Consider the following 16436-nt stretch of genomic DNA (forward strand, 5'->3'; position numbering starts at 1 on the left):
GACTGACCAATGTAGATAGTTTCAAATGCATGCAACTTATCACGAAATGTAGATTTTAAATCTTTTGGGCATCAAAACAACCTTGAGGGAATCTTATTTGAGTCCGAAAAGTATGTTCATATGATAGGGAAGATACACAAAACCTTGCAGAGAGCATATCCAACTGACAATCTCTAAGAAAAAAATATAAACTATTGGAACCCAGACATAAAAATAACTGATTGGAGCAAAACTAACGTAAATACAGTATAAACTGAAGTATAGAATGTATTATACAAGAGACAAAACTCACAAATTCTACAGCACAATGGCAGAGTCATGTCCTAAGTGTAAAACTAATGACTCAATAATCCATGCCTTCTAGGGATGCTACAAATTCTGGAAGTTGTGGGCGGAGCTAGAAAGTTGGGTGACAGAAGTTTTACAATGTAAAGAACAAATATCTGTCTGCATATTTCAAGACATGGCATATGGGGGTGTCATGAGATAATCATCCAGACTATTGGGTATCTTCTCATCACTCATCTTGAAAAAACATGTACTAAAAACTTGAAAATCAAAGCTCCATTATTAACACAATGAAAACATCTAATGATTTTGGATTGAAATAATGAAATAGCATGGGCGACCGAGGAATACAAATGGCTACAATTTAAGGCCAAGTGGCAAACAATAATGTAGGCACTAGGGATGGGGGGGTGAGCATGCAGGTCTGGGCAGATGAGATGTAGTCATTGTTTGTGTGCATCTAAGTTGTTGTTCGTATGTAGAGTGAATAAGAAATACAAATTAAAAAATACAAAATATAATTTTTTTTAAGAGCTAAATGGACATTACACAGTGGCAGCCTAATGAAATTCAACTGATGTTTGAGTGGAGATCTGAATGCCAACTCACCTGTTAGATCACACAGCATCAGTAGGAGGTGTATAGAGTAAGCTGCCATACTGGACACTAGCAGCAACTGCAGAGACCGAGTGGACAGGAGTCAATATTCACCACCAAAGTGACACAGATGTAAAATACTGACTCCTGTCCACTCGGTCCCTGCAGCTCAAATGACTACATCTAGAACAATCTACAGGTATCATTTCGCTACTAAAGGAGGTGTAGAGGCGTGGAGCTTCTAGAGAAAGAGCTGAGTAGTGAGCACAAAACGAAGGAGTTAGGGGGCAGCTCTATATTTTAACTTTCAAATATGCCTCCATCTGTTCTACTCACCCGAAGCCCACTATACCGGTGTTGGCCATTGCGTAGGCCAGGTCCAGGATGGCACTGCCCATGATGACCTTCATCAGATTGAAGACATGAATGAGGCCCCTTTATCCCTTGCCTCCTCTGGAGAGATAGAGCAAGAGAGAAACATGCATACAAATAGCTCAGTCAAATCAATCAGCTCACTATAAAATAACGTACTATTACATGAAAGAACAATGTCAAATTCTAACATAATCCAGGAAGTGAATCAATTTAGAGGAACACTTTCTGAGACCCACTGTGCTACTGTGATGAGAACACTGCAGTGGAATGTAGTGTGGGATCAGTGAATGGAATAGGACATGAGGAAAGTGGATTTGAGCCCTAGCCTGCAGGACAGCTGCCAGAGCTGGGTGTATTGACGATGATGCCTGGTTCGGTTTGGCCTCTAATAGGGGATATCCTGGAGATCCAGCCACAACCCTGGTGTCAATGTCAAAGCAAACCAGAGTATGAGAGTCTGGATTAACCTATGAGTTATTGGATCTGATATAGTCATGGTTCCAGCAGTGGTGGATAGGAAGTGCGCTATTATTACATCAGGAAGGATAAATATACAGCAGACTAATAATGCAGGGGAAGTTTGGGGTTATCAGAGTATGCAGTAGTGGACCTGTAGTGCTCTCTAAGAGTGATCGGCATTTTGACATAGGCCTTCACAACAGATCTTTATGACAGAGTTCCCTTAGCCTTAACTACAAGAGGGGATGTGTGAACTAGCTAGAGGAGAGGCTCCCTCTGTGCTGCACTGAAATGTCTGAGGTGCTCCACTTCCCTTGTAGGCCTGTTTGTTGAGCTGTAATCAGTCATCATAACGAGTAACCGTCAGTCATTTTAAAGACTTGTGTTGCAATTCTTGACCTCATATTAGGGGTCATTATTTGTCTCGCCAATAACTCTAGGGTTCACTTTAGCGTCACTTTACAGTGGGATGTGTGATAAATAAATAATGTTTATCAGGTCATTTCCATGTAAAAAGGTCCCATGAGCAGCAACATGGGAAGTTCATAGGAACATATAAAATTGGGTGGCAAATGAAAGCTAAGAGCCTTTACATTTTGTGAAACTAAGGCATAGATACATTTTTCATCTTAAAAATTAGGCATAAGTAATGGCTTTGATTTCTGGTCAAACAGATTGAAAAGGAGTCTTAGAAAACAGCTACCACAAAAAGTCTTAGAAGTTAAAGATATGTTGGGTTCTGGTAAAGGAATTTCAATGCACAAGGAATTTCTTTTAAAGACATTTTCTAATTTCTCTACCGCATGAGGAGGGAGAATAAGGAACGTTTACAGAAGTAACAAGTAAAGGTAGACCTACAAATGTATTAGTGTTTTTCTGATATCCATTTTTGTTTATGAATTAAGTGATTAAAACTTGTAATTCTGTTACCAACTTGGTAACAGAATAACTGAAAAATCAGGAACGGAATTACTGTAATTAAATGTGTTACAATGGGGAATCATAGTAGTCACAAACCACAGTTTGATCACCTGCTACGGTTCTCCCTTCCACTGGCATACTGTCATGTTTAGCTCAAAACGGTTTTCTTTCTCTTTCTGTCATGGTCAAAGCGAGTGTGAAAACAGTATGGACAACCCTCCCTTTCTCTCCAGTTAATGTTACCACTCCCAGGTCTTACTGACTCCTACCCATGAGCCCCCTCTCTCTCTAGTTAACGTTACCTCTCCCAGGTCTTACTGACTCCTACCCATGAGCCCCTCTCTCTCTAGTTAACGTTACCTCTCCCAGGTCTTACTGACTCCTACCCATGAGCCCCCTCTCTCTCTAGTTAACGTTACCTCTCCCAGGTCTTACTGACTCCTACCCATGAGCCCCCTCTCTCTCTAGTTAACGTTACCTCTCCCAGGTCTTACTGACTCCTACCCATGAGCCCACTCTCTCTTCCCATTTACTGTAACCAGCATCCGCACCCACCGACATTGGACGTTGAAAAGTATTTGAAATTTGGTCAGTCGACCCTGGCCTAGATTTCTACGTCCACTGACATCGTTTTTTGGGCTGGTTCAAACCGGCCTTGATTTGGCCCAAATATAGACGTCCATGATTGGTTCAGATTTGGGCCATTCACCAATCATAGACGTCTATGTTTCACATGTTTGGGCACCACAGTACAGTAAAGAAAAGTAGAGTTCTGTACAGTAGAGCACACTAGAGTACAGTATAATATAATGTACTGTGATGTGCTGTGCTGAACGCTAATATGCTGTACTGTGATGTCCAAACTTGTGAAACATAGACATCTATGATTGGTTCAGATTTGGTCCGATCCGGACCAACCAAATTTGGTCTAGTTTGGTGGCGGACCTCAAACTAATAGCCAGTGTGTTGAATAATACCCATAAATGCAATATTGCATATTTCTACCTTTGTGTACCTATTTAGGACACATCACCATGAAGAGAATGATATTCATATCCATAATTATGCATTTATGTATAGTAAAGATCAGGGACCCAAGAGATAATTCTGTTACTCTAATTCTGTTACCGGGTGTAAATCCAATTCACTTACTGTAGTTTAATAACCTAAATAAATGTTTTCAAATTTAAGGAGTCATGTCTTAGCTTAGCCTCTTTTAGAATCCGATTATTAAATACTTACACTTTCGTCTCTAACATATATGCTTAGCATTCCCGAACAGACCCATTACAAGTCATAATGTTAAACAAAAGTAATTTCAATTTACTGACCTCCGAATTTGTCCCTATGTCAGAGGTAATCTGAGACAAAATAACAACTGGGAAGTGTTATCAATTTAACCGTCAGAACGCTGGTCTGTATATCGATTTGTATTTCTGGTTTTCTATTTTCAATACCGACGCAATTCACACGTGATAAACACTATATAGATGAGCCTAACCGAACATCGTCCCACACAATCAGCAGGCAAATTTCACAAACACTTCCAGCTGATTGTGAGGAAACGTGCTTCGGTCAACTACGTTCGGTTATTGTTTACTTATTGTCCATCAAGTGCAACATGTCAGGAGATTGAAAATACAAGCTACAGAACCCATTGGCGCCACATAATGTTGGGTAAACGACACTTTCCTGGGGATACCCCATCTCCACCTCCTACCATCAAAAATACCAACAGCACAGAAAACCGGCAAAGTAGGTAAATATCATTTTCCTCAAAATGCTGGCTTGTAGAGACTATTTTTAGGCAGACTTCTTTTAAACGGAATATCCATGGGGTAACCTTGGTAACAGTGATGTTTAGGCAGTTAATTGCTGACACCCCATTCTTTCTGCAGACATCTTTGAATCTTAATACAGAGGGAGATTTTACTGTAATTCTGTTACCAAATTTAGCATCTGTACAGTTCTTCCATTAAGTGTTTTTGTAAGATTTTCTGTGTAAATTGTTCAGAGTAGTCCTAGCGCATAGTTATGGTTTGTTAAAACATTAAGTTTCAGCCTAATTCCGTTAAAGTGGAATGGCCCCACATCGAAAACAGCAAGAAATACATAGCCTAACAGTCACCATCTGTTTACTTGAGAATACATTTTAAAAAACATGAATTCTAGTGAGTTGTGTACTGTAACTCCCTGGGGCCAAACCACTGTAAAATGTGGACTTGCAATGACAAACCGCATGAGATTAGAATGTGCATGATTTCCAAAGTGCTGAGAGAGACAATGCAAGTGGAACTAAAGTTGTCATGTGAAATAGAATTGCACAGATTGAGCATGTCATTCATGTCCACTACCTGCCAGTCCTCCTTTCTGACTATTTTACTTTACAGCTGGAGATCGAATTTCAATATTTAAACAATGTTGCAAATGTCAGGCAGACCACAAGTTTTAGACAAATCTCCACTATTGAAAACCAATTTCTAGTCTAAAAGTAATGGGAGATATTGAAATGCCTATTTACTGTCATAGCTTTAGCTGGTGGTCACACGTAGAATAGACACCAGCTGTAATGCGGTTTTAACCAATCAGCAACCAGGATTAGACCCACCCGTTTATAATTAGGCAACAAGGCTTGAGGGGGTGCGTTATATGGCCAATATACCACGGCTAAGTGATGTTCTTAGTCATGACGCTGTGCAGAGTGCCTGGATACAGCCCTTAGCCGTAGTATATTGGCCACATACCATGAGGTGCCTTATTGTTATTATAAACTAGTTACCAACATAATTAGAGCAGTAAAAATAAATGTTTTGTCATAGCCGTGGTATACGGTCTGATATACCACGGCTGTCAGCCAATCAGCATTCTGGGCTAGAACCACCCAGTTTATAATAGACTGCAGAGCTACTATAAATCGACTGTAGTGGGCTAGATGTAACCGTGGAACATACAAGGGATCCTACGCCTGTTGCAGAAAGAAACGTTAACGAAATCCTGGATGCCAATAAGTGAGCACACAATTATTAAACTGATGCCTCTTAATTCCTGGCTAGAGGCTGAATGCTCACTTACATTTCCCAGGAGAGGGGTGGTCTCGTTGCCATGATCAGTGTGAACGGTGGTGTCTTCTACCTTGATACTCAGTCTCCGGGTGATTTGACCTCGAGCGAAAGGTTAGTAGTAAGTTACTTACAACAACCAATACAATAGCTACCTCATCTGTGCAGTTCGTGGTGCCTGGTGGATACAGCGTTTCCTTTAACCAACTAAATCTACTCCACTATGAGGACCCGTTTATGCAACTTCTCACAGCTGATTTGAGGTGGTCATATGACATGAAAACGCTTCTGGTTTTATTCGTCGCGGATTGGATAGAAATGCACAGCAAGTCCACTAATGATGACGTCTAAACATGCGCGTGCTCTGCAGAAGCGATGTTGAGGTGGGGAATGCGTTTTAATGTTTATGGTTTTATTGAATAAAGTAATGATCTTTCCATGCAATAATATTAACAAAAAGTAAGCATTCAATGTTGTTTGCCAATCATTTGTCATATCTATTAGTTTGTCATTTTTCTAATGTTGATATTTAGGTCATATTTTAAGGAGACCTCTACGATTTGTCATTGCAGGATTGTTCCTAGTATCTTCTCACTACTACAAACTCAAACCTGCGTGAAATCTCGCTATCGATACCGGACCCTGTGTTCAGTGGTCCTGCAGCCGGACCGAGCATCAACTTGTTCTGAGAGTGTTTCGAAGCCGATGCTTGAGCAGCATCAACACAGCGGGATGGATCCCAGCCTATACACAGCTCCTCCTGAGGTCCGAGGTATGACCTGTTTGGATAAAGAAGTCTTCTCCCAGACAGTTATTGTCCCAGCCCTGCGTGTGCCAAAAGAAGTCCTCAATAAATTGGTTAAGAGCCTGAAAAAAGTAGCACTCCAGCGCCCGGGCATACGAAGAGTGGTTGAGGTTGAAGGCAGCGATGACGAGAGGCTCTTGTTGCTGGACCCTGCCAGTGTCTCCTCACCCAGCTCATTCAGCGATGCAGAAGCCGAGGCGTTGCAGTCATTTGGAGTACCTCAAGAGCTCCAGCGGTACGAGCTGCGGCTGACCTATGACAACCTGAAGAGTGAGGAGGTTCTGCGCGCTGTGCTGCCAGAAGGCCAAGACGTCACCTCGGGGTTTAGTCGAGTGGGTCACATTGCGCACATGAACCTGCGGGAGCACCAGCTGCCCTACAGAAACCTCATAGGTGAGTGTGCCACAACCATAATGTACTATTCTGCATCACAACAATCTGTCAGACGACAGGCATGGGTAACAGTAATGCTATTGACAGGTTATGTATTTTATGCTCTTGAATCCCTGACCACGCTCCCAGGATTGTATTTCCTGAGTGGTCAATTAGCTACAGATGAAATACGTTAAGTGTGTGTGTGAGGAATACGATAGTGCTGATTCATTATTTTACTGACATGATGCAGTCTTGCAAATCCATTACCAGGCCAAGTCATAATGGATAAGAACCCTGGGGTGACCTGTGTGGTCAATAAGACCAACACCATCGACTCTGCCTACCGCAACTTCAAGATGGAGGTGATGGCTGGAGAGGAAAATATGGTGGCTAAAGTAAGTCCTATGAGATTGTGCTTTTGATAAATCATATTTTATCATGAAATCAGAGGCGTGGTCATTGCATTCCTCCCTTACCCTCCCTCTCATTGTTGCAGGTGCGTGAGAACGGCGTGACATACGAGTTTGATTTCTCCCGTGTGTATTGGAACCCTCGTCTTAGCACCGAGCATGAGCGTGTGGTGGCTCTTCTGAAACGCGGTGACACTGTGCTGGATGTGTTTGCTGGCGTGGGTCCTTTTGCCATCCCCGCTGCCCGCCGTGGCTGCACTGTGCTGGCCAACGACCTCAACCCAGAGTCTCACCGCTGGCTGCAGCACAACTGCAAACTGAACAAGGTGGAGCGTAAGGTCACCACCTTTAACCTGGATGGCAGGGCCTTCATCCAGGGGCCACTGAAGCAGCAGCTGCCTGTCATGATGAAGGGGACAGTCAGTGTGCATGTGGTCATGAACCTTCCTGCCTTGGCCCTGGAGTTCCTGGATGCCTTCAGAGGCCTGCTGGACCAGGGACATTCCTGTGATGTGAACCTGCCGCAGGTGCACTGCTATGGGTTCTCTAAGGAGGATGACCCCCAGAAAGACGTGGTGGAAAGAGCCTCAGCCAGCCTGGGGTTCTCCCTAGAGGGGCTGTGCTCTGTACATCTAGTGCGGAACGTGGCCCCCAACAAGGAGATGATGTGTGTGAGCTTCACCATCCCCAAAGAGGTTCTCTTCAGCAGAGAGAGCACACAGACAGGTGAGCTTTTTCACACAGTACCAGGGTTGGGGTTAATTCCACCAATTCAGACTCCAGGTCAGTCTTTGAATTCAGAGATTTCAATCTTCAATTATCCAACAAATTCCAATTCCCTCAGGCTTATGTCACTATTCTGACAGCCTAGCTGTATTGGAAATAGAAGTTGAAATGATTTGATACTAAGTGCATTAATTCCATTAACTGGGAAATGTACAAATAGGAAATTCCAAAGATTATATCAAACAGTCCAAATTCCAATGCAATAACTTGAAGAATGAATTCAAATATAATTCAAGATTTTAAATGTCACATTTGATTTGAATTGGCACCAACCCTAAACAGTATAACACACATGCATTTTCTGAATGACTGTAGACTGAAAATACTAATACCATTTGTCCTCTCCTCAGAAGCCATAGAAGAACCAGCTCCAAAGAGACAAAAGTGTGCGGAGACAACAAATTGAGGTTATTTGACCAAGGAGTTCATTCTGAGACCTTGAATTGTACATTTTATTTTTGAACTCTGTTCATGTTATTTTACAATAGTGTCAATAAGGCTGACATGATCTAAATCATGGTTATGCCTTGACCTAAAAAGAACATACAAACAGGTATGTGTTGACTATTTGAAATACTGGTCCATTATCCAGGTCCCACAAATAGGCATTGTTTCAATAGTTTTCTTATCCAACAACTGGCTTCATGTGTTTTTTTAAATAAAAAATAAGATCATACAAAAATGGCAACATATACATCCTGATCTGACTTCAGACCAAAGTCCACTGTCCATAGCTCCCTCCACAATGTAGAACAGGGGGGGGGGTCATTTGAGTCCTGTGATAATTGACAGCTTCATATTTCTGAGTTTCTGTGTCAGTTCCAGAGGGGGTCAGTCCAGTAACGGCATCCTGGATGGCTCGATGACACACATGTCCTGGGGCTGGGCAATGCGCACGTGGTTCAGATACCTGCAAACAGAAAGAGAGAAGAAACGTCTCAGTTAAAAATATCATTTTGCAACTAAGTTTACAGTATCCTAATGTAAGCACCTGTAGTCTTATCCCCTCTCCTTCAACATTCCTATATTAGCATCACTGCTACTAACTACTACTGTATATGTGATGTAAAGATCAATCGACAGTCTGCATAGGTGGTGAGGCCTTTAAAAATGACCCCGGCTACACCCCCCCAAAAAAAACCTCTTTCCCAACGCTAAGGATCTGGATCACGTTCTGCGCATGTGTTATTTTACACACACACACACATTGGTTTTTCTAACGTAACTACTGCCCCACGTTTCACTTTTTAACTTACCCTCTTCTGAACCATGATGATGTAGCTTAAATTTGTATGAACATGTCAATGTATTTTGTGTTAAACATGTAAATAGCTGCATGTAGCCTACTACCCTCCTGAAAAGAAAAAACATGAAATCACACTTATGTTTACTGAGGAATGGAATGCAATAGTTCATACAGTTGTGTACAACATGACGTTTGTAGGAAATCACGCTTATACTTAATAGCCTACTGAGGGAATGCAATAGTTTGGAAAGTTGTTTGTACAACATGAAGTTTGTAGGCTACACCAGTGACCAGACAAAAGGCGACCAAGGAGGTGAGAGGCAGCGGAGCACTCAGCACAGCAGCTACGTAGGCAGCGGAGCACTCAGCACAGCAGCTACGTAGGCAGCGGAGCACTCAGCACAGCAGCTACGTAGGCAGCGGAGCACTCAGCACAGCAGCTACGTAGGCAGCTGAGCACTCAGCACAGCAGCTACGTAGGCAGCGGAGCACTCAGCACAGCAGCTACGTAGGCAGCGGAACACTCAGCACAGCAGCTACGTAGGCAGCGGCGCACTCAGCACAGCAGCTACGTAGGCAGCGGAACACTCAGCACAGCAGCTACGTAGGCAGCGGAGCACTCAGCACAGCAGCTACGTAGGCAGCGGAGCACTCAGCACAGCAGCTACGTAGGCAGCGGAGCACTCAGCACAGCAGCTACGTAGGCAGCGGAGCACTCAGCACAGCAGCTACGTAGGCAGCGGAGCACTCAGCACAGCAGCTACGTAGGCAACGGAGCACTCAGCACAGCAGCTACGTAGGCAACGGAGCACTCAGCACAGCAGCTACGTAGGCAACGGAGCACTCAGCACAGCAGCTACGTAGGCAACGGAGCACTCAGCACAGCAGCTACGTAGGCAGCGGAGCGGGCACATGGCAGATAATGTTTTTAGCCTGGACAAAGTGGGATATAGAAACTCTACCCGTAGCCACTCCATATAGCATTCTAGGTTTATTTTATTTTTAAGTGTGTACAGATGTAGCCCTAGCCCACCAAGGACCCTATTTCAGCTTTTCAGAAGATGGCAAGTCACTGTTTATTTTCACTCTGAGCTGTAGATGGAAAAACAGCCGAGCTGTCGACTTAGACCCTAGTCCATGGTGACCAGTGCTCTTCCACTAGAGGGGGGTGACCTGTAGCCCCACCCTCTCTAATCCTTCCTCCTCACACACACACACTCAGGTCCTGGACTGTCAGTTAGCTCAGTGGGCACTAGGGGAACAACTCTCCTCCCTCCTCCTCTTGGCCTCCCTCAGTGGGTTCTACAGTCTCTGGCTACTAAGCTAACATAGTCCTCAAGCGACTGAGGTCCAAAGCAACAAAGACAGCACACACTCACCCCCCTCCTTTCCCACACTCTCAGCCCCAGCAGAAAGTGCTAAAGCCCCCACACGAGTCAGGCTTTGTGCCCCCTGTCCCTGAGAGCCAGGGAAACTTCAAAGTGAAATAGGAAGCGAGAGCACAGACAGCCCTCTGATTTGTGCTCCGGTTCAGTCTACTTTACAGAGTAACCCAACACCTGTGGGGAGGCTCAGAGTGAAACTGGGAGGGAGGAGGTGGTGTGTGTGTGTGTGTGTGTGGAATACGTGTGTTGGAGTATGTGTTTATGGAGCATTTCTTTTTGGCAGTTTGCATGCGTGTCAGTGTGTATTTAACATTGTTTTTCCTCGTGAGTTTCCATGATATACAATATATGGAAAATAGACTAATATCTAAAAACCAACTGCTAAGCATAATATATACATGGTCATTAATATGGCATTTACTAATGTGCTATGCACTTACATTAACAGAAAATGAAGTCTAGTCATCAGTGGTTAAGTTCCAGACATACAAAGAGAGGGCAGATCGGGTTTTGTACATAAAGACCACTTCACCCACTAGAGACACAACACAAGTCCAAAACAGGCATCGCAGTGATTATTAATAATAACTTCATTAAGCATGAGCTCCCTGTAGCCAGTCCTTCACGGCGCACTTGAGGGAGGCCTTCTCCGATGGCTTCCTGCTCCTCTCCCCACAGCAGATGAGTGCCGTCTATTGATTATATTGTACTGGGCCTTTTTAACAGTGAAAAAGTGGTCTATTTCCAGTCCGGCTAAGTCTGCTCTTCCTGCTAATCTAATCCCCAAGCTACACATGTGGTCATTCCTTCCAAGAAAGCTGAGAGCCCTGTAACTTTATACCAGTCTGCCCCTAAGGAAGGAGGAGAAGAGAGGAGAGAAAATAATGGGGGGAGAAGGAGCAAGAGATGGAGAGAGAGCAGGAGGATGCAGAGTGAAATCACCTTTGAGTATCATCACCAGCCAGTCCTCTAGTCTACAGCCATTAAACCAACAGTCTGTCTTCTCCCCCTAACACCACCCGTTAGTTCTGTACTGCTCCATTAACTCTGCTCCCCCTAACACCACCCGTTAGTTCAGTACTGCTCCATTAACTCTGCTCCCCTTAACACCACCTGTTAGTTCAGTACTGCTCCATTAACTCTGCTCCCCCTAACACCACCCGTTAGTTCAGTACTGCTCCATTAACTCTGCTCCCCTAACACCACCAGTTAGTTCAGTACTGCTCCATTAACTCTTCTCCCCTAACACCACCAGTTAGTTCAGTACTGCTCCATTAACTCTGCTCCCCTAACACCACCAGTTAGTTCAGTACTGCTCCATTAACTCTGCTCCCCTTAACACCACCCGTTAGTTCAGCACTGCTCCATTAACTCTGCTCCCCTAACACCACCAGTTAGTTCAGTACTGCTCCATTAACTCTGCTCCCCTAACACCACCAGTTAGTTCAGCACTGCTCCATTAACTCTGCTCCCCTAACACCACCAGTTAGTTCAGTACTGCTCCATTAACTCTGCTCCCCTAACACCACCCGTTAGTTCAGTACTGCTCCATTAACTCTGCTCCCCTAACACCACCAGTTAGTTCAGTACTGCTCCATTAACTCTGCTCCCCCTAACACCACCCGTTAGTTCAGTACTGCTCCATTAACTCTGCTCCCCTAACACCACCAGTTAGTTTAGTACTGCTCCATTAACTCTGCTCCCCTAACACCACCAGTTAGTTCAGTACTGCTCCATTAACTCTGCTCCCCTAACACCACCAGTTAGTTCAGTACTGCTCCATTAACTCTGCTCCCCTAACACCACCCGTTAGTTCAGTACTGCTCCATTAACTCTGCTCCCCCTAACACCACCAGTTAGTTCAGTACTACTCCATTAACTCTGCTCCCCCTAACACCACCAGTTAGTTCAGTACTGCTCCATTAACTCTGCTCCCCCTAACACCACCAGTTAGTTCAGTACTGCTCCATTAACTCTGCTCCCCCTAACACCACCCGTTAGTTCAGTACTGCTCCATTAACTCTGCTCCCCCTAACACCACCCGTTAGTTCAGTACTGCTCCATTAACTCTGCCCCCCCTAACACCACCCGTTAGTTCAGTACTGCTCCATTAACTCTGCTCCCCCTAACACCACCCGTTAGTTCAGCACTGCTCCATTAACTCTGCTCCTGTAAGTGCATCTCGTCCCAAAGCTCTACTTTATACACACACCAGCATAGACGCTTCCAACGAATGCGCACACACACACACTTCAGCAATCCATCACATCACCCTTCTCTTTAGTGGAAATAACACTGACTGTACTTGACACTGAATACACAGACAGAGGAAGACTACAGACACACAATGAATAGACAGACAAATATTTCACGGACTCTTGGTAGAACATTTGCAAACATACAATGAAGTTTGGTACACACCACGATAGACTGACTACTATACATACTGTGTGAATGAGACACTTAACAGTATACACGGTGCACTGAACCAGCTTTGACAAAGTCAGACTTACACCTCTCTCCCCCTTCCTTCCCTCCCTTACCCCTCGTTCTTTTTCTCCCAGAGGACTGGCTGCCTTTTGTTCACAGGCCTCTGAAACCCAAGCCGTTTCGGCCGGTAACATCTTTCACTCTCCGGGCCCCACTGGAGCATTAACTGCAACTCGATCTGGGCCTTTTCAAAGCCTCCTGTTATTGGGTAAATATGGGTCACTTTGGAATGGTCCATTATGTCGCTTAGGGGGGCGGGAATAGACTAATGCAGACGATAGAGATGACTGAATGACATTTGTGAGCATGGGTGATTTTAGTTGGTTCTTTAGTTCATACAAAAACCCATGATGACACACATGCCACATGGATCCTATAGACCGCCAAGCTCTTTGTTATTCAACAGTTATCTTTGTTATACTACATTGTCCTACACTTTTGAATAAACTAAATCAGATGAGGCATGGCAACGGCAAACTGTGAGGAACCTAGTGTTAAATCTAAAAACATGAGTGTCTTGGATGAGTGAATTACCACAATGAACAATATTCTCACTGATGGAGTAATCAAAATATTATTCTAGAACCCCTGTTTCTCAGTATTCATGCTGCCATCCACCCTTTTCTGAGAGCCAAACGACTCCAAACTGCTGGAGCTAACAGCACATTTCCTCTCTGGTTTGGAACGGTGAATACCTGGGCAATTTCTCCTGCTAAAGCTAATAATAGTATTGGATTTCCCGCCTGGACCCCAAAAGTATTCCCTGCTCCCTTTGCCTGGAAAATTACACGCCGGCGGCCCATGCTAAAATGTTCCGGAAGATTCCGCGTGGATTCCAGCTGAGTGTAACTTCTCTTTGTGTTCAGTTTCAAGTTTTATTGTCACACATGAACAAGACAGGTTGTGTGTGTGGAAGGCAGGAAGGGTGTTCGACGTCTTCAGTAAAATAGCTGCAGGACTGAGAGTGAAAACAGCCTAGATTGGAGCAGCTATATTATGTGAAGGACTGGCAGGCTGGCTGGATCAGGGCTCCTGTCTAGACTCCATGTGTTGGCTGTGGGGAAACCCAGCCACGATGGAAAGAAGAGCTCAGATATAATGCTGCCACGCCTGCCTATAGATCATGACCATCACTTAGTGGTGCCCTCACAAACCACATACAGACATGACAAAGCATTAAATGTGGACCACTCTTACACATTGCTGATTGAAACTATGGGGTTTGACAGGTTGCATTCCCATATTAAAACATCTCTGTATACCTTAAGCAGGTCTGAGTGGGTTGTGCTCTTGTACACAATAGGGTATCAGTATAAATGATCTGCATTGAGTGAGAGTGCATAATAGAAGCTCTTTCCTATCAGAAAAGCTGTTAATCACTGAAGCATGGTGTCTAGTAGCGATGGCCAGCTGCTGTTACAGCATGTCTCCCTCCCTCTGCTCATGCACTTTACTTTCACAAAGGTCTGGTCACTGACCCCAGACCAGGCTGCAGCTCAGCACCTGTCTGCTCCTAGACCACACTCTCTGATCCTGGGACTGCAGTAGTTTTTTTGCTGTACAAAGGATCAAAGAGATGCGTTACTTCTCATGTCAGAGACTGAGCATCCTAACTCGTCACTAGCGCGCTATGGAACAAAACTTGGAGAAGTCTACTCTGTGTATGGTGCGAAAAACAATGGCGAAACCCAATCAATCAATTTTCACCTATCGGAGACTATGGCCTCCTGGTTGAAGATGGCCGAGCTACTGTAAGATATTAGGGCTGAGAGTTAAGGTCAGTGGTTGGGAGGCCCTGGCTGGATCTCTCCACAGAGGCCTGTTTCATACTTCTGAAAGGCCAGTCATGAGCCTCTTGGACAGCAGGCCTCATGTCCGGAAGTCTTCCTTTAGCGCTCCGATCCAGCAGAGTTTGGGAATCCTGGCCTGGGAATAAGGGGGTGGTGGTGCAGAGCCACACACCTGTCGGATGATTTGTCATTATAGAGGGGTCAGCACTCAGCTGTCACCCCCTAATCACCCTCCTCACCCCGCCCCGCTTCTCCAAAAACACCCCCTGCATTCCTTAGCAAGCTCCAGTTACACACACTCACAACTCTACTACCCCTCCCCATCCCCTGCTGCCCTAAGAACAGCGCTGTGCAGGACCGAGCCAGAGACTGTGTGTGCGTGTGTGTGTGTATACATGTGTTACAGGGTACAGTGACCTGCGTATCTTTCCCAAAACCGTAATAACAATACACTTCCTCTGCAAAAACAATACAGCAGAATTTCCTAAAAGGTATGCAAGCTAAAAACCCTGGAACACATCCAGCCGGGCCAGGAACAAAACCCCTGCAGTGGAGCCAAACATAGAACGCTCTCACAGGTATACTATATCTGTCAACAGCAGCCTTTCATCATCCGGGGCCAGAGGCCAGTCTCGTTTCCCTGGGATGGAGTTTCCTCCAGGACATGGTAGTGTGAGATTCTATCCTTCACGACCATTAGGATGATACGACATGGCCCAAAACCCCCCGTTGTACACAGGACACTCAGTCTGAGTGACAAGTCTACACACACTCAGTCACTACTAGGCCATCGACTCCTTTTCCATGATCATATATCTTATCACTAGCGGGTCAACCCCACTGACAGAGAGGGTGTGTCTGTGTCTCTCAGAGAGCCATACGGAGTATCACTAACACTTAGTTAAGAGGGGACCACTTTTAGGGTGTTAACACAATCATTGTAAGACACAACATGAACCCTTATAGAAACTCACTCATTTTGCAGTGATTGACAACTAGCAATCACAACTTGTAAGGCCAGTTTATATGAAAACACAGCAAAGGGGTATGAATGACGCAGGTAGTTGTGTATCTGATATGAAGGCATTATAAAGAACAGAGGCTTACGCTGATGCCTAAATCCTGAGTTTCTTCACAAAGCGTCAACTGCCACTGCTCATCCAGGACTGTGTCACAGACCTGTACTTCACCTGTCTGGCCTGATGGGGGCGGTAGAGGCTGCCTGACAGGACATCAATGGCATGGAAACCCACCACAAACTAGCCACTTGATACAGGAACCCCCATTTCAAGGCAGTGAGATGCCTGGCAGGTACTGAGTATCCATCTATCTATCCCCTGGAGAGCAGGGAGAATACTGTGGGCTGGAGGCGGGGGGAAATTTGCAGTGTCCTCGTTAACCAAATGGGTCCGTAAACAATGGAAGGGCATATGCTCTTCACAGAATGGCT

The 16436-nt window shown here is 44.8% G+C and overlaps 1 protein-coding gene and 1 pseudogene across 3 annotated transcripts; one reads left to right on the forward strand and one right to left on the reverse strand.

The window, feature by feature from the left end:
• The first annotated feature begins 5527 nt into the window (after positions 1–5527).
• On the forward strand, positions 5528–8760 carry trmt5 (tRNA methyltransferase 5). Of its 3 annotated transcripts, XM_042330009.1 has the most exons (6): positions 5726–5813; positions 5953–6158; positions 6272–6897; positions 7150–7274; positions 7376–8015; positions 8426–8760. In XM_042330009.1, the coding sequence occupies exons 2-6, from the start codon at positions 6100–6102 to the stop codon at positions 8479–8481; spliced, it is 1506 nt and encodes a 501-aa protein (XP_042185943.1). In that variant the 5' UTR covers positions 5726–5813; positions 5953–6099; the 3' UTR covers positions 8482–8760. The 3 variants fall into 3 exon arrangements, with proteins under 3 accessions (XP_024293064.1, XP_042185943.1, XP_024293068.1); XM_024437296.2 differs by lacking the exon at positions 5953–6158 and having other exon boundaries at positions 5528–5813; XM_024437300.2 differs by lacking the exon at positions 5726–5813 and having other exon boundaries at positions 5974–6082.
• LOC112262459 overlaps positions 8500–16436 on the reverse strand; it is a 139950-nt pseudogene continuing 132013 nt past the window's right edge.

The sequence above is a fragment of the Oncorhynchus tshawytscha genome, linkage group LG11 (assembly GCF_018296145.1).
Source record: "Oncorhynchus tshawytscha isolate Ot180627B linkage group LG11, Otsh_v2.0, whole genome shotgun sequence".
In the NCBI taxonomy this organism is placed as follows: Eukaryota; Metazoa; Chordata; class Actinopteri; order Salmoniformes; family Salmonidae; genus Oncorhynchus; species Oncorhynchus tshawytscha.

Excerpts from the sequence above, each read along its gene's own strand:
- trmt5 (XM_024437296.2), top strand. The coding sequence starts at position 5,701 with ATGCTCACTTACATTTCCCAGGAGAGGGGTGGTCTCGTTGCCATGATC. Across the intron at positions 6,898-7,149 it reads GCCCTACAGAAACCTCATAG|GCCAAGTCATAATGGATAAG; the intron begins GTGAGTGTGCCA and ends ATCCATTACCAG. Across the intron at positions 8,016-8,425 it reads CAGAGAGAGCACACAGACAG|AAGCCATAGAAGAACCAGCT; the intron begins GTGAGCTTTTTC and ends TCCTCTCCTCAG.